This window comes from Periophthalmus magnuspinnatus, chromosome 1 (genome assembly GCF_009829125.3).
Source record: "Periophthalmus magnuspinnatus isolate fPerMag1 chromosome 1, fPerMag1.2.pri, whole genome shotgun sequence".
Classification (NCBI taxonomy): Eukaryota; Metazoa; Chordata; class Actinopteri; order Gobiiformes; family Gobiidae; genus Periophthalmus; species Periophthalmus magnuspinnatus.
This window is the reverse complement of record NC_047126.1, coordinates 30,408,097-30,426,781: the sequence shown is the minus strand read 5'-3', so window position 1 is coordinate 30,426,781 and position 18,685 is coordinate 30,408,097. Positions and strand designations below refer to the sequence as shown.

The following is an 18,685-nucleotide window of genomic DNA, read 5'->3' as shown; positions in this document are numbered from 1 at the left end:
TGCTGCCCATAGTTTTGCCACTCAGTGGGAATGTTGAGGGGCATTTTTTGAATAAAATGATGTCAATGCATAATGTATATTTATATAAAACAATGGCCCCAGCAGAACAATCAAATTTTGAAACATTTACTAAAGATCATTTAGGAATAGAAGAGAAACTTGTATTCAATAAGACTGCATCCAAAACCCTGAAGTGTGACCAAAGTTTATATAGGATTTGCTGCATGCTTTTGGTCTAAGCACACAAAAACAGGTCATGTGTTTTTCCCTCAGTAAATGAACAGAGCATGGATCAGAGCATCTGTGTCCACAGACATGCTCCTGGAACCAGCGCAGTGTCAATAAATATTGACAACTCTATTCAACAATGGATAGAATTTAAACAAGAACTTGATCCACAGTGTGAAGCTAACAACCTCTTAGTGTAGATTGATATTTTAGAACAGGGATCTCTAGCTTGTGGTCCAGAAGTTGATATTTTGTGACCCGCAGGACAATAAGAAAGTTTAATGTTAATGCTGTCCATGAGTTTTACATGAACAGCACTTTGCGTTATGTGTGGAAGGTTCCTTTTTTGCGTAAGCTGGAACTGAACAAATTTACTTAATACTGTGGCCAGGCTTGATGCAAGCAGAGAAACATTTCACAACTATGGAGGTGTCCGTGTAACATCATGTAGCATTATAGAATTACTTCCTCTTTGCTGTGTTTGAAATGAGGTTGAGACCCCTGTTCTACACAGTCTCCTCTGATCAACTGACCCACTCACAGCAAGAAGGTTCATATACAGCAATACCACAGATGTCCACAAGTCTCTAACTGCAAGACTGTTAAATATTTATCGTGATTATTATTTATTTTAACTTTTATGATTATTGATAAGAGTAGTAATATCAATAAATACCCGTGCCTACATCTCATATTGATATACAAATTGTCAAGAAGTCTAGAGAACGCAGGCAAGGCTGAGCACTGGTGAGGCCGAAGTACTCTTCGAAGGACTGTTCGAAGTACCTGGCCGGAAATGGGTACTCCTCAGTGTAGCCGCCATCTTGCCAAAATGGGACAGGCCTACACCACGGACCACACTTCCACTGCTGTCTTTGCACTTACGTCACTTACGCACAATATTTTAAATTATTTATTATTTAATAGAAGAAGAGTCAATTGTCGTTGCAGCTGTTTATTTCTGTTTAGATTGGAGTAAAGAATTAATCTTTCCCTTGGAATATCAATAGACAAATATAATGTTCGATTTTTTTTCCTAATTGTAGCTACTTCACAACTTTAACAAAATATACCTTGTTAAAATGTAATAACAGAGACTGAGGTAACAATATAATTTTTACATTCATAGTCTATAAACTAGAGAACACTTATTAGTCGTACATTAAGTAGGATATTGTAGTTTAACAATTCGGTATTTTGGCCAGGTTCATGGAAGCTGTGGGTAAACTGCTTTCATACCAGTAGAGGGCGCTGCTTACCTTCTAGGCTGTGACAGTTCTTTTCATCTTATTATTGTAAGACATTTTCTAGCAGTGCAGCACTACATCAAACTGGTATCTTAATTTACTAATGTTAAGGTAAATGACGTGCCACCAGAGGGCACAGAATGTGCGGGAACTCATGAAGATGTTGCAGACCAGCATGGATCTTACGATAAGGCCGTGTGGATTAGAAAGAGGACCCTCCTCACACCCACACACACACACACCCCCCCCCCCCCACACACACACACACACACATACCACACACACACACATATTGGGGGACCCTGTAAAAGCTGTCAACAGGCACATCTCAGGACTCTCCACCCATCCTTTCTGGAGAGTCTGTTGCTTCATTGTTGACTTTACCTGTGTGGTTCTCATTAAACCCTTGACTTTATGTTTCAGACTCTTGGTTCTCTTTGACACTTACACCAGAAACAAACATTCTTAAATTATTATTATTATTATTATTATTATTATTATTATTATTATTATTATTATTATTATTATTATTATTATATAATTTCTAATGATAAGAATGTATCCCCCCAAACCAGCCCAGAAGAATGTTGGCAGTGCTGGAAAGGTTTTTAATCATCAAACACACGGCCTGTACAGATCTTTATTCAGATTTAATAATTTCATGCGAGGAGGGAGAACAGGTTTCACATCTGCCATCTACTGAAAAAAAAAAAATCAAATCAACTTGCGGATTGTATCTTTAATTTCCAGCTCCATTTTTTATAGTTGGTTGGTCTATAGTTTGAGTTGGGTTTGTGGCACTTTATGAAATAAAAGTAAAGCTTTATTTGTTACTGCTGATATTACTCATGTATGATCGCTGTTTGTAGGCCTCCAAAACAACTCTATTTTTTCAAAAATGCAGTGTTTGAGGCTAACACTAACTCTCCCATTGACAATGCATTAGAAATGTAGGATAGAAAAGTACCAGCCCCTGGAATGCAGGTGTTCTGTTTAAAAACACTGGGAGGGTGTCACATGGAGGTTATCAAAATAACACCTAAAATGTAAAACTGCTAAATAATAATAATTTCATCTACAAAATTGTACTGGGGAATCACAAAAAATGAACTCAAAGAGGAACAAGACGATGACAATGCACCAACAAAGAACAAGGGGAAACAAGCTAAAACACACCAGGGCCGTGTCTCAAATTCGTCAAATGCACCTTTTGAAGGGTCCCTTCGAAGTACTCTTCAAAGTGTAGTTTGAGGTTCCAGTCGAGAATCTGCCCTCCTCAGTGTAGCCACCATCTTGCTGAAGTGGGACAGGTCTACACCACGGACCGCACTTCCACCGCTGTCTTTGAGCGTACGATACGTACATTACGTACATTATTTTTTAATTTTGTATTATTTAATAGAAGAAAAGTCAAGATGTCGTCGTCACAGCCATTTCTTTTTGTTTAGATTGAATATCAATAGGCAAATATAACGTTCAAGGTGATTTTTTTCTCATTTGTAGCTACTTCATAACTTTAAAGGGTTAACAAAATATACCTTGTGAAAACGTAATAACAGTGACAGAGGTAAAAATATTAATTTTCACATTCATAGTCTATAAACCAGAGAACACTGATTAGTTGTACATATAGTGGGATATTGCAGTTTAACAATTTGGTATTTTGTCCAGTGGCTGCACCACTTTAATAACAGTAGAGGCCACTGTTTCCCTTCTATGCCGTGCCAGTTCTTTCCATATTATTATTGTGAGGTATTTTCTACCAGTGCAGCGCTACATCAAACTAGTATCTTGATTTACTAACACGAAAGTAAATGACACGTGCCCATGAGGGGGTGCAGACCTATGGAATGTACCGGAACACATGAAGATTTTGTGCACGTCTCAGGACTCTGTTCTGTCCTTTCCTCAGAGTCCGTTGCTTCATTGTTCACATTACCTGTGTGGATCATTAAACTCTTCTGACTTTATGTTTCAGTCTCTTGGTCTTTGACGCTTACAATAGAAATGAACATTCTTACATTATTCTTATTGCAGTAATAATTTCTAATGATAATATTGTCTTCTTATTGTCTAGCAATAACTGCACATTCCTTTATTCCATATAACTCCCCTCCTTTTTAATCATCAAACACGCTGTACAGATCTTTATTCAGATTTAACAGTTTCATGTCGCTCTGTTGTAGATGAGGTAAACCAGTACGAACATTTGAACGTATATTGCGCAGCGGACTCCATTTTCTTCTGTTTCTTGCGTAGTCGCGGTGCATGATGGGATATAGAAGTGCGTGAAGTGTGCACGCATGTACGCTTCAGTTACGTCCGATCTCCATGGAAACAGTGGAAAGGGAAGGGCAGGTTTGTCGGGCGCATTCAGTAGGGTGCGTTGAAATGGGACAGCCCTTGTCGCGCCGGAAATTAAATTAAAATTTAAATTCGAATGGTGATCCTAAGGCCAGTTTGGCGAATTGAGACACGGCTCACGAAACAAAGCACAGTTGAAACACATGAAGGTGGGGTAGACAAACAGGAAGTAAAACTCAAAAAAACACAAGCACACGGAACACATGTCAAATTAAAACACATAAACTATAGAAATAAGGCAAACTAAAACATGAAACAAAACATGATCCACGACAGAGGGTCTTTATACATTTTTGGGCCCAATCTATACTCTGAGACAGCAACAAACCATGACACGACCCTGTGTTTCAGTCATTGAGCAGGTGGGAAAATTCAGCAGGATCCAGTGTAGGGTTAGACACGACAACGAAAGGAGCACCACACACAACTAGGCCTGTCATCATAAATACTATTTTTCAATATATGACAGATGGAGGGGGATATTTTGGGACTCCGCATTCATTGTGTGTAGTTTTTCTGTGCAATAATGTGGACATTTTTTGTTATTTTAGTTGTAATATGCACATTTGAGTTGTAGAGGGTTGAATAAGTAACTTCTATGGCTAATTATTGCTTCATTCGTCTGTCTATTTGTTGCAGTTCATGTCTTTTTCTGTAATTGTGTCACTGGCATAAAACACTTTCAGTATTATCATTTCTGGAAGTATTTCTCTGTAGCATTATATCCTGCTTCAAAATGTGTTATGGTGACAGGTCTACACACAACACCGCTACCGTTATCATTAAAACATATATTTTATTTATATACACAGATTCATAAGCAGGCCTGACATCCAGACATCTGAATATCTTTGCCACCCTTTTCTGATTATTTAAAGTTTATGAACTACACAAACGTCCCCCACTCCTCACTCTGCTCCTTTTAATTAAAGCGTGGCAGCTCTTGTGTTTCTAAGCTGTAGGTTTATCCTCGGTTAAATGAATGCAAATGTTCCACAAACAGGCTTTTCTCCCCATGTAAAAGTGTGGTGTCATCAGAGGGCGAGTCTGATCCTACAGAGCGCACTGGTGTCCCGGCTAATTGGAGGCACTGTCGTCACATCTCAAGGAAGCTACAGTCACTCAGCCTATTTATCCCCAACTTCACTGTCATCTCTGCTCTGTTCTGCAGACACGGCAGCACCAAATCTGCAGGGAGTGAAAGTGTGTATGTATGTAAAGTATTTCTGAAATCAAACTGATTCAGAAAAAAAATTATATCTCTCTGTTAGTCTGGTCCCCACCCCACCAGACTGACATGATCATGTAGTTTTTTTTTTTGTTTGTTTTTTCAGTGATTTTGAAATGAAGGAGCTCATTGGTCACCTAAGAGTTACAAATAAAATCATTGATTCTCCAGAAATCCGTGATGTTTTTCAGCCCCATTTGGCATTTTTATCCTTTATTGTTTCCAATACGGACAAACCATGCATGTCCCTAGAACATTCATGGCTAGGAGATTCACCAGTGACAAGACTCACATCTTTGTATGGGAATGTGGCCCATTTAATTATTTTGCATGTTATTTTTGGTATTTGTCTTGTATAACTGATTTGCGTGTTTGTTTTTTCCTGATTTGTAGCTATTCTTTGATTGCTGTTTTGTTGTTTTTGATTGGATGAGTTTTGGGCATGACCCCACCCATTGCCTAACACAGGGGGAAGGATATTTATTTATTTATTTATTTATTTCAGGGACAGTGCATATTAATGAGCATTTGCATGTAAATGTGCCAGAGTTAGTCAGATGGCTATTTTTCATCTGTAGTCTCTTGACAGATGTTAGGTGTCACTACATAAAATAAAATCACATTACAAAGTTAAAATTCATCATTCTAAAAAGTACATTACTTCACACAACTCAATTACAAGCATTCACCCGCAATCAATAACCAGACAATTACAGATATCCACTCTCACTCAATAACTTAAAAATAATAATTGCAGCTTAAAGTCAATAGGCCAGTGTCCAGCAGGGGGCAGCGATAGGTGGATGTCTTAATGTTGACAGCTTTGATTGTCTATGAGCCATTGTTTTAACTGTACTTTGAATGAAGAGTATGTGTTGAGGTTTCTGGTGGTTGTGGGGGTGTCATTCCAGTATTGAGCAGCTCTAACAGAAAAGGCAGTTTGACCAAACAGACTTTTCCGGAGGGGAATGATACAGTCCGCTCTCACTGCTCCTCTGGTTCTGCTGTGTTCAGAAGTCCGAGTGTTAATAAACTGTTTGAGTGGAGGAGAACAAACCATGGATGACTTTATACAACAGACATAGATGAGCATATTTAATCATATTTTCCCATCTGAGTAGGTTGTGTTTTTGTAGTATTGGACAGTAGTGGTATGAATGGGGTTTACAGTCCAGAGTCTTTGGCCGTGTCTCAATTCGCCAAAATGGCCTTAGATTCACCATTCGAAGTGTGCGTCGAAGGGCATTTACGTAATTTCCGGCGCAACAAGGGCTGTCCTATTTCAATGCACCCTACTGAATGCGCCTGACAAACCTGCCCTGCCCTTTCCACCGTTTCCATGGAGATCGGACGTAATCGAAGCGTGCATCCACGCACACTTCACGCACTGCTATATCCCATCATGCACCGCGACTACGCAAAAAAGAGAAGAAAATGGAGTCGGCTGCGCAATACATGTTCAAATGTTTGTACTGGTTTACCTAATCAGTGCGACATGAAACTGTTCAATCTGAATAAAGATCTGTACAGTTTGTTTGATGATTAAAAAGGAGGGGAGTTAAACGGAATAAAGGAATGTGCAGTTATTGCTAGACAATAAGAAGACATTATTATCATTAGAAATGATTATTGCAATAAGAATAATGTAAGAATGTTCATTTCTATTGTAAGTGTCAAAGACCAAGAGACTGAAACATAAAGTCAGAAGCTTTAATGAGTTCCACACAGGTAATGTGAACAATGAAGCAACGGACTCTCAGGAAAGGACAGAAGAGAGTCCTGAGACGTGCACAAAATCTTCATGAGTTCCGTACATTCCATAGGTCTGTGCCCCCTGGTGGAACGTGTCATTTACTTTCGTGTTAGTAAATCAAGATACTAGCTTGATGTAGTGCTGCACTGCTAGAAAATACCTTATAATAATCAGATGAAAAGAACTGGCACGGCATAGAAGGGAAACAGTGCCCTCTACTGTTATTAAAGTAGTGTAGCCACTGGCCAAAATACTGAACCATTAAACTGCAATATCCCACTATATGTACAACTAATCAGTGTTCTCTGGTTTATAGACTATGAATGTAAAAATGATATTGTTACCTCTGTCTCTGTTCTTACGTTTTCACAAGGTATATTTTGTTAAAGTTATGAAGTAGCTACAATTGAGAAAAAAAATCACCTCAAACGTTATATTTGCCTATTGATATTCAATCTAAACAGAAAGAAACGGCTGTGACGACGACATCTTGACTTTTCTTCTATTAAATAATAAATCATTAAAAATAACGTACGTAATGTACGTATCGTTCACTCAAAGACAGCGGTGGAAGTGCGGTCCGTGGTGTAGACCTGTCCCACTTCAGCAAGATGGCGGCTACACTGAGGAGGGCAGATTCTCAACCGGAACCTTCAAACAACACTTTGAAGAGTACTTCGAAGGGACCCTTCAAAGGGTGCATTTGGCGAGTTGGGACACGGCCCTTCACTCTGAGGCTCCTCCCTCTCCTTCACTCTGAGGCTCCTCCCTCTCCTTCACTCTGAGGCTCCTCCCTCTCCTTCACTCTGAGGCTCCTCCCTCTCCTTCACTCTGAGGCTCCTCCCTCTCCTTCACTCTGAGGCTCCTCCCTCTCCTTCATTCTGAGGCTCTCCCCACTCCTTCACTCTGCCTGTGTGACATTTTAGTTTGTAACGAGTATGATCATTCTTTCTCTTTTTTCTGAGACTATGAGGCGATTATCGTGAGATAAACAGCATTTTGTAGCTTGGCCCCAGTAGAAAAAAAACTGTAATGGTTTAACCCCAGTGGCCTTGATCTGCCCGTGCATGTGTTTATCCATGTCTGCTCCTAAACCCAGAGCCCACTGCTCGCTGTGCCCCACGTTACAACAGCAAAAAGATGAAAACCTCTGTGCTCAGAGAAGGGACTACAGGGAAAAGGACTGATGTAAAGTTTGTGCAAATTTCTGAACGGAGAGAAGGGACAGAATGACAGTGGGACTGATGTCTGCTACGCATCAGCTGGACAGAATAAACACAGAGAAATTAGGTCAGCACAGAAGCTGTTGGGACATGATGCCGTCCACGGGGAACATAAATATCAGAGGGGACTGTCCCCGGCAAGCTCAACATTGGACATGTCCACACTGATCCTATATAAAGCCTCTGAATCGAAGGACAATGGACTTGGAAACAAAAGCACAACATGTTGTCTTTAAGCTTTTGAAGTCCTGTGTTTGAGAAATTCATAAACTTAATCTGGGAATACTGACTTGTCTCACCTGAGAGTGTCCAGTCTGCAGGGGGCGCTCTTCAGTCCAGAACACAGCAGCTCCACTCCTGAGTCCTGGAGGTGGTTGTGACTGAGATCCAAATGTGTGAGACTGGAGGAGCTGAGGACTGAGGACAGAGGACCCAGAGGACCACAGCTGTGACGGGACAGTCCACACCCAATCAGACTGAGGAGAGAGAGGGATATTAGAGAATAGAACTGCCACATAGGGCTGGGGAAAAAATAATTCATCAAATTTTAAGTTCAAAACAACATATTATTTGGAAGAATATTCAATTTTATATCCCTCACTTTCTATCATTGGAACTACAGAGCGTCCTATGGCCCACACTCACACCTGTACAACCAAATCAAGCCACAGTCTGGTGACATCATAACACGGAGCTGTTTGTTTGCATGTGGAGCAGCAGAGCTAACGCTTTAGCGGAGAAAATAACAACAGAGTCATGAAATGTGTCTTAAACAGTGAGTCAGATATAAGTCCTGTTGTGTTACTCCTCTGAGTTTATGGATTAAACAACAGTGTGGAGCAGCGAGGATAACAGGAGACAAGGACGAGGAACTTCTGTATGTCACAGACAGAGGCTGAGCGTGGGTGAGCCGTGAGTTTGGAGCAGAGTTCATTCACTTTTTCCTCTTATCCTCTGTCCTATCCACCACAACACAGGGCTCTAAACATAAACAGTGTGCGTACATGAGAAACATGCTGTGCTTTGGCCCATCTCCTCCAGCCGGCCCAAAGTCCCTCTCACACTAGACAAACATACTGCACTTCAGGGGCTGTCCGAGCTTGGTTCCATTGGGCCAGTGTGAGCTCAGCCTTAAGCCTCATTTCCACCATTTCACTTGGGGCCGCCTTGACGCGGAATAGTTGGAGAGGGGTTACGCCCAAGCTGGGGAATGTTTCCATTACAAATGGTCCAGGATGCTTTTGGGCGTGACACAGTTCTAGCAAGACACACCCAAAGGCGTGACAAGTGAGACAGCTATAAGAACACCATGGCTGGACACGCCTCCACAGTTACTGGACCAGCAGTACGCCAGGAGTGGCACATGACATTTCTCAAATAAACGATCATCATTTAAAAAAAACATTTAAAAAACTGATATAATTATAAAATAATTGTGTCTCACCAGACGCTGACTTGATTTTGTGACATACCGTTTCCAGTGATGTCTCTTATATGTTGAACAGACCTATCCGGCCATTTCCTGTTTATCCACACTCCACTCCCGTCAAGATAAAAACAAAGATAACATTTGCTGCATATAATGGAACTAGCACTAGTAAACCCCAATGCGTTAAATAAAGAGGGGTTAAAACGCAGCGTAGAGGAGCAGATACATGAAATAAATGCAAAAAACTGACGATAAACTGGAATTAGTTTAGTGTTTATATTAGCTTTAGCCTCGTCTCACAGCGTCGCAAACTTAATACTAAACGTCTTGTTGTGATACACTGAGATCAGCCTTATGAGAGAATAATTCAGGTATGATTTAGATTTTATTAAGTTAATATTAGTTATGTTGAGGTGACTTCAGTTGTTCACTTAGCAGAGCCCTGAACCCAGAACATGGAGATGCAACTGGAGTTTCTGCAGGTCCGATGACTCCGCGGGGGGTGTGACTAGCACCAAGCCCCACGAGCCGGTCCCAGGTCCCAAGTGTTCCAGAACCATTTGAAAGGTAGTACCTCCTGCAGTATGTTTTGGACCCCTAAAAGGGGGTAGGACAGATAGCTTTAGGCAGTGGAAACACTCAGGGTCCACATCGTATCTGGCCCGTACCGGCTCTATGGAAACAAGGCTGTAAGTGATGTGCTCATTGTGTGTGTTTAACTCCCAGAGAAAAGCAGAGGAGTTTAGCACAGGGTCACTTTGAAATCAGAAATGTGAAAGTGTGAGTCTTTTTCCCCACATCAGCCACGATTTTAATGTAACAACACTGTAGTGTTTAGTTTTACCTCATTTATAAAATGGAGATGATTTCCCCCGATCACCAAAGAGTTAAACATCATCACTTCTCAAAACAATGTTGAAGTAACATCACATTCTTTAGGTGCTTTTTAGTTAAAAGGAGCTCACTATTTACTTCACAATAACTTGAATTTAAACAATTAAACGTAATTTTGTTTTGACAGTTTTCTGCAGTTTGCAGAACATTTTTATTTTAGCAGGGAAAAAAATAATGAAAATAATTTTTTTGGTTGATTTTAAAGCAAAATGGCCCAGCCCTACGACCAAACAAGAGTTTAATACTAATAATGATTTACAGACCTCTCAAAGCACTACACTGCAGTCATTATTCATTCACTCCACACTTGATGGTGGTAAACTATTACTGTAGCCACAGCTGTCCTGGGGTAGACTGACAGAAGCAAGGCTGCCAATCTGCACCATCAGCCCCTCCAACCAAAACAATCACTCATGCACACACCACTTTCATATTAGACAAGGTGAGAGTTGCTGTGTCTTGCCTAAGGACACAACGACAGAACTTGGCCCAAGCAGGAATTGATCCTCCGACCACTGCTCTGATCACTGAGTCATTGCCTCCCCAAAATAAAGTTTAAATACAATGTGGACTTACAGGCTTTGGTGCAGGCTCTGACCACCGGCAGCAGACCCAGGAGAGCTCTCTCTGAGGCCTCATATTTCCTCAGGTCAAACTCCTCCAGGACTGAGCCTGAGGACAGTAAGAGGAAGGACACAGCCGACCACTCAGCAGGAGACATGCTTCGAAAAGAAAGACGTCCTCCTCTCATGTTCTTCTGTATCTCCTTCACCAGACTGAGGTCGTTCATCTCGTTCAGACAGTGGAGCAGGTTCAGGCTTCTCTCTACAGACAGACCCTTTTCATTCAACTTCTGTTTGATGTACTTTACTGTCTCCTGATTGGTCCAATCACTTCCTGTGTGAGTCAGCAGGCCTTGCAGCAGCTTCTGATTGGTTGGCAGAGACAGCCCCAGGAGGAAGAGCAGGAACCAGTCCAGGTGTCCATTTGGACTCTGTAAGGCCTGGTTCACAGCAGAGCGGTAGAATGCTGCCTCAGGGTCTAGACTCTCACAGGAGTGTGGTGGCTCCAGCAGGTTCTCTCCAGAACTGAAGAAGCTCTGATGGATGTGAAGAGCAGCCAAAAACTCTTGCACACTCAGATGGATGAAGCAGTAGACCTTGTCCTGGTACAGGCCCGACTCCTCTCTAAAGACCTGTGCGAACACTCCAGAGTACACTGAGGCTGCTGCAGCGTCCAGCCCACACTCGCTCAGGTCACACTCATAGAAGATCAGGTTTCCTTTCTGCAGCTGCTCAAAGGCCAGTTTTCCCAGAGACTTCACCATCTCCCTGGTCTCTGGCGTCCAGTGAAGGTCCGCCCCTGATCTCTGGTGATACTTGATGTTCTGGACATTGGCCTGCACCACCAGGAAGTGAATGAACATCTGTGTGAGAGTGTGGGGCAGCTCTGGTTCCTCTGTTTGTTCCAGAAGTTTCTGTAGAACTGTGGAGAGGATCCAGCAGAAAACCGGGATGCGACTCATGATGTGGAGGCTGCGGATGCTCTTGATGTGGGAGATGATGGCTGTGGCCTGTTCTCTGAACCTCTTTGTGAAGTACTCCTCCTTCTGCGAGTCGGTGAACCCTCGCACCTCTGTCACCATGGAGACACACTCAGCAGGGATCTGATTGGCTGCAGCGGGGCGTGTGGTTATCCAGAGGTGAGCGGAGGGAAGCAGCCTCCCCCTGATGAGGTTCACCAGCAGCACGTGCACTGAGGCAGACTCTGTGGGGTCGGTCAAGACACGGGTTCTGTTGAAGTCCAGAGGAGGTCTGCACTCGTCCAGACCGTCAAAGATGAAGAGCACCTGGAGCTGTTGGAAGCTGCACAGATCTTTGGATGGACTGAAGAAGTGGTGCAGCAGTCCCACCAGGCTAAACTGTGTGTCTCTGAGCACATTGAGCTCTCTGAAAGTGAACGGGAACAGCAGCTGGAGGTCCTGGTGGGCGTGGCCTTCAGCCCAGTCCAGACTCAACTTCTGTGTCAGCACTGTTTTCCCCACGCCGGCCACACCCTTTGTCAGCACCACTCTGATTGGCTCTGGTGAGTGTGGGCGGGGCTTAAAGATGTCTTCACATGTGATGTGGTCTCTAGAGCGGCCGGTGTCTTGGACGGGCTCTCCGTGTGTCTGACCTCATGTTCCTGGTTGACCTCTGAAGCTCCGCTCTCTGTGATGTAGAGCTCTGTGTAAATCTGGGTGAGGGAGGCGGAGTCTCCTGCTTTAGCCACACCCTCAAACACACGGCTGAACCTCTGCTTCAAATCAGACTTTATTTTATCACTGAATCCAACTTTACTCCCTTTAAAGAAGACAGAAGCGTTATAATGTTAAACATATGTAATAATTCATGTGGGAGGGCATCTGACACAGGGATATGGGAGAGATGGGAGGGCATCTGGAGGTTCTTACTGTTGAACAGACACTGGGCCAGACGCTCCTGGTCCATCCTCTTCAGGAAGTCCAGGGTGATGTTCAGAACCTCTCTGCTCTCCTCCTCCTCACTCTCGGAACATTCTGGGTAATCTGAGGCCAGGAGCCTGTGGAGCCTCTGGAGCTGCTGTTGGACAAACCTCAGGACCTGCTCCTCCAGACGCTGGAACAGAACAATAAGAGAAGTGTTTTAGTCAAGGAGAGTACCTGAGGAACACCCCCAGAACCTCACACATGCGATGCTCATGAGGTACTCACTCTGAATATGGCGTCCAGCTGCTCCTTTGGGCCTGGCTCCCTGTCAAACAATAAATGCATCAAATGCACAGCACTAAACCTGGGACCAGCATCACCACCACAGAGTTCACACAGTCGCTCAGGCTACACATGAATGTTTACATCAGGTTTGTCATGACAGCCTGAAAAGTGTTCACCGCAGCCTGACACAACAGGAGACTGGCACTACTGGCCCTAGGCTTTTCCAGCAGCATTCTGAGGACATCATTAGAAGATCCTTTGAGCGTTTGCAGTGTGGCCTTCTTATATTTGCACCACAGTGGGGCTGTATACAAGGGTGTACAGGAGGTCCACACACAGAGACAGTGAACAGGAGAGTCCCTCTGAGCAGGGACCAGCTGCCTTTGGGACAATTGACATCATCGGGTCTGATGGGCAAAGACTTGAGCCTTAGATCTGCTCAGTTCTAAAGACTATGGGTGCCGTTTGCTAAAATATTTTAGAAAGACTGATCTTTGGTTAAATGCAGTTGAAAACAGTCAAATCCATAATCTCCTGTAGGACAGTTGTTTCACTCTGATGGTGTATTCAGGTCAGTCCTGGTTCAGAACAGCTGATTCTCTGAGACCTCTGTACAATCTTTAGAAGACCCCGTGATCCTGTCCCACCTGAACTCATCTGTCTCACACTGGGAGTAGCTCCGTTCAAAAACTGGATCACTGTTTGCACTGATGAAGGATATGTAGCATATAAACGCTGAATTGTAGATGAGTATGTTGCTACGTGTGTGTATGTATGTGGCTTACTAAACTTTGACCATTGTGAAAAATAAATTGAATTGAATTGAATTGAAATTGAAAGGACGAGCAGCAGGTGGTGCTGTCCTGTGAAGATGCCCAGAGCTCTGGATTAAGCAGGTCTTACCTCTGGCCTTCAGGAAGAGCCTCTCTAAACTCAGGAGGATGGTCATTGGAGTGGTCACTTTTCAGAGACAGAGAGCTGGGAGCAGGTTTAGGTCTGGGTTTAGACCCGGGGCCAGGTCCAGGTGGGTCCATGTTGTAGGTGCTGGAATCAGAAGAGTCCATTTGAACAGAAGGTTTTCATGTGTTTTTATTATTATGTATTTATTTATTTCTCTCATTTATATTTTATACGTAACATTTACTTTGCCTGTTCTGACATTTACTTGTGGAACCTTCACCACTTTTGTGAAATAAAAATAAAAACTGAAAAAGAGAAAGTCCTTCACAGTGTCCTTCACTGAATAAGACCTGCCCCCAGCTCCTCATTGGTTCATCCTGGAGCTCAAGTATCACCGTGACACATATCCACTGTGATAATGCACAGCACCACTGACATTAAACTACAACAGTCTGAGGTGTTGGAAAATGACTTCAAATCTCTTATAGATATGGAGCTAAAGACGGGAAAATGATGCATAATGACTGATTCCATTTGAGTGACATGAAGTTTACTTCACACTGGCTGAAGGGTTACTGCAGTGCTCGTTTCCTTTTGTGGATTCCGGAAGAGGAGTACCTACTGAAAGACTCCTTATATTTAGGATAAACAACATCTAAAATATCTCGTAAACATAAAAGAAATGATTGGAGGTCGTGTAACTTGGTCAAGATCAATATTACAAACAAACCTAATCCCCAGGCATCAAATCGATCCCGGTCAATCTCAAATAGGTATGGTATTCCTAAAGAGTCAGGACTATTTGATACACAAAATTTCAAGACAAGAAAGGGACTGGGAACTGTACATATGAATGTAATTAGTATCACATCTAAATGAGATTAACATTAAAGTCTGGGCAGATCAAACAGACCCAGATGTTTTTGTATTTTCTGAAACCTAGCTCTCAAATAAAATAAGTGATAAGGAAATCATTATGTCATTATCAAAATGACAAAGTGTCTTGTTGTGACTAACTCTACAGTAGGAGGTGTTTCCATTTATGTCAAAGATCACCTGTCTGTGGATCTTCTGTTCTTCTGCTCAAAGCCTAAATGTTTTAAGTATCTGTGTCTGTTAGCTGTGAAAATGATCCTGATCAGAAACTGCCTCTTGTTGGTATTTATTCAGCCCCTATAAATGCTCTTAATGCTCTGTTCATGATCATTTCTAAACTGGAAAGGCACGAGGTCCTAATAATGGGCCATATAAATATTAATTGGCTGGAGAAAAAGTCTGAAACTTTGAAAGACCAACGCAATGGCCTGAATCTCTCTAGTAATGTAAATAAAGGCACACTCACTGATGTAATCTTAACAAAACTCCATAATTATGAGGCAAACAGTGTTTCACACTGGATTTTAGTGACCATTGTCCAACTGGATGTATTCAAAATACAGAAGTGAAAAAGACACATCATGTGTAAAGGTGAGGAGATCGTATAAACATTTCAATGTGCTGCCTCTCTGACCTTGTTACAGTGATATTACTCTAACATCAGCATTCCCCGACCCTGATGTAGCTTTCACATTTTTTATTAATACATTCAAAGAAATCACAGACTGACATGCAGCTAAATGCTAGAATCAAAAACTAACAATCCTTGGTTCAACACAAGTTTAATTAGAGAAAGAAACACACAACTAGGTCAGATTTGGACTGGGCATTTGTTCCATTAAAAAGAAATAGATATTTATCAGCAGTGAGAAAGAACAAAAACGTCTTATTTTGTGTCTGCGCTGACAGAGAGTCACAGCAGAGTTCTGGAGGACAGTCAGATCCCTCTCAGAACTTAGTATTCATACATTACCAACCCATATTTTATTATCTTCAGGTGTTGTAAATACTACTACTACTACTACTGATATGTGATGCTTTTAATAGGCGTTTTATTTCTGTATGTGACGTTGTGGATTAAAAAGCACTGACAGAAATCCCTCGTATTATAGATTATATACTCACCTAAAAGTGAGTCGAGAATGGACACCATTACGTCCTCTTTTAACAGTTTTATTCATACCAACCATCTCAACCTGGGCGTGTCCCAGTTTGGAATTTTGAAAATGTAATCGCCCTATAATAGAAAGAGTAGACTTTTGACTTGACTTGGTCCAAGTAAAAACTAAACCAATCTACACAGAGCTGGACCAAGGAAGTGCGTAGTCTGCACCTTTTGTTTCATTGTTTTAAATGTTAATTCTAGGAAAAACTTACTGCGTCAGCGACATCTCCGCACAGGCCTCAAAAACATGGCTCTTGTGTCACACTTTCACTTTTGATTCTTTTGATGTTAGTGGCCCTTCCTCTTTGTGGTGACACTGAGCTCCAGCAGAGACCGCCACTCTCCAGGTCTCTGAGTAGAAACAACAGAAATATACAAGGACTAAAGCAGGACTAAACCAGAACTGAACCAGAACTGAACCAGGACTAAACCAGAACTGAACCAGAACTAAACCAAGACTAAACCAGGACTGAACCAGAACTAAACCAAGACTAAACCAGGACTAATCCAGAACTGAACCAGAACTGAACCAAGACTAAACCAAGACTAAACCAGGACTGAACCAGAACTAAACCAAGACTAAACCAGGACTGAACCAGAACTAAACCAAGACTAAACCAGGACTAATCCAGAACTGAACCAGAACTGAACCAGAACTAAACCAAGACTAAACCAGGACTGAACCAGAACTAAACCAAGACTAAACCAGGACTAATCCAGAACTGAACCAGAACTGAACCAGAACTAAACCAAGACTAAACCAGGACTGAACCAGAACTAAACCAGAACTGAACCAGAACTGAACCAGAACTAAACCAAGACTAAACCAGGACTGAACCAGAACTGAACCAGAACTAAACCAGGACCAAAGCAGATCTGAACCAGAACTAAACCAAGACCAAACCAGGACTGAACCAGATCTGAACCAGAACTAAACCAGGACTAAACCAGAACTGAACCAGAACTAAACCAAGACTAAACCAGGACCGAACCAGGACTAAACCAAGACTAAACCAAGACTAAACCAGAACTGAACCAGAACTGAACCAGAACTAAACCAGAACTAAACCAAGACTAAACCAGGACTGAACCAGAACTAAACCAAGACCAAACCAGGACTGAACCAGATCTGAACCAGAACTAAACCAAGACTAAACCAGGACTGAACCAAGACTGAACCAGGACTAAAGCAGGACTAAACCAGGACTAAACCAGAAATGAACCAGAACTGAACCAGAACTAAACCAGAACTAAACCAGAACTGAACCAGAACTAAACCAAGACTAAACCAGGACTGAACCAGGACTGAACCAGGACTAAACCAAGACTAAACCAGGACCAAACCAGAACTAAACCAAGACTAAACCAGGACTGAACCAGAACTAAACCAAGACTAAACCAGGACTAAACCAGGACTGAACCAGAACTAAACCAAGACTAAACCAGGACTAAACCAGGACTGAACCAGAACTGAACCAGAACTAAACCAAGACTAAACCAGGACTGAACCAGAACTAAACCAAGACTAAACCAGGACTAATCCAGAACTGAACCAGAACTGAACCAGAACTAAACCAAGACTAAACCAGGACTGAACCAGAACTAAACCAGAACTGAACCAGAACTGAACCAGAACTAAACCAAGACTAAACCAGGTCTGAACCAGAACTGAACCAGAACTAAACCAGGACTAAACCAGAACTGAACCAGAACTAAACCAAGACTAAACCAGGACTGAACCAGGACTAAACCAAGACTAAACCAGGACCGAACCAGAACTAAACCAGAACTGAACCAGAACTGAACCAGAACTAAACCAAGACTAAACCAGGTCTGAACCAGAACTGAACCAGAACTAAACCAGGACTAAACCAGAACTGAACCAGAACTAAACCAAGACCAAACCAGGACTGAACCAGATCTGAACCAGAACTAAACCAGGACTAAACCAGAACTGAACCAGAACTAAACCAAGACTAAACCAGGACCGAACCAGGACTAAACCAAGACTAAACCAAGACTAATCCAGAACTGAACCAGAACTGAACCAGAACTAAACCAGAACTAAACCAAGACTAAACCAGGACTGAACCAGAACTAAACCAAGACCAAACCAGGACTGAACCAGATCTGAACCAGAACTAAACCAAGACTAAACCAGGACTGAACCAAGACTGAACCAGGACTAAAGCAGGACTAAACCAGGACTAAAGCAGAAATGAACCAGAACTGAACCAGAACTAAACCAGAACTAAACCAGAACTGAACCAGAACTAAACCAAGACTAAACCAGGACTGAACCAGGACTGAACCAGGACTAAACCAAGACTAAACCAGGACCGAACCAGAACTAAACCAAGACTAAACCAGGACTGAACCAGGACTGAACCAGAACTGAACCAGAACTAAACCAAGACTAAACCAGGACTGAACCAGAACTAAACCAAGACTAAACCAGGACTAATCCAGAACTGAACCAGAACTGAACCAGAACTAAACCAAGACTAAACCAGGACTGAACCAGAACTAAACCAGAACTGAACCAGAACTGAACCAGAACTAAACCAAGACTAAACCAGGACTGAACCAGAACTGAACCAGAACTAAACCAGGACCAAAGCAGAACTGAACCAGAACTAAACCAAGA

General features: G+C 42.3%; 2 protein-coding genes across 4 annotated transcripts; both read right to left on the bottom strand.

Moving 5' to 3' along the window:
* Nucleotides 1–8,342: 8,342 nt before the first annotated feature.
* On the bottom strand, nucleotides 8,343–12,404 carry LOC129456573 (protein NLRC3-like). The gene is made up of 2 exons (XM_055224695.1): nucleotides 10,943–12,404; nucleotides 8,343–8,519 (listed from the first exon to the last, which is right to left on the bottom strand). Exons 1-2 carry the CDS (start codon nucleotides 12,009–12,011, stop codon nucleotides 8,515–8,517), a joined length of 1,074 nt encoding a protein of 357 aa, XP_055080670.1. The 5' UTR covers nucleotides 12,012–12,404; the 3' UTR covers nucleotides 8,343–8,514.
* On the bottom strand, nucleotides 12,404–16,288 carry LOC117370217 (uncharacterized). Of its 3 annotated transcripts, XM_055224732.1 has the most exons (5): nucleotides 16,251–16,288; nucleotides 14,001–14,141; nucleotides 13,098–13,137; nucleotides 12,819–13,002; nucleotides 12,404–12,708 (listed from the first exon to the last, which is right to left on the bottom strand). In XM_055224732.1, exons 1-5 carry the CDS (start codon nucleotides 16,262–16,264, stop codon nucleotides 12,428–12,430), a joined length of 660 nt encoding a protein of 219 aa, XP_055080707.1. In that variant the 5' UTR covers nucleotides 16,265–16,288; the 3' UTR covers nucleotides 12,404–12,427. The 3 variants fall into 3 exon arrangements, with proteins under 3 accessions (XP_055080707.1, XP_055080708.1, XP_055080712.1); XM_055224733.1 differs by lacking the exon at nucleotides 13,098–13,137 and having other exon boundaries at nucleotides 12,819–12,946; XM_055224737.1 differs by lacking the exons at nucleotides 14,001–14,141; nucleotides 16,251–16,288 and adding an exon at nucleotides 13,306–13,443 and having other exon boundaries at nucleotides 13,098–13,133.
* Nucleotides 16,289–18,685: the final 2,397 nt, after the last annotated feature.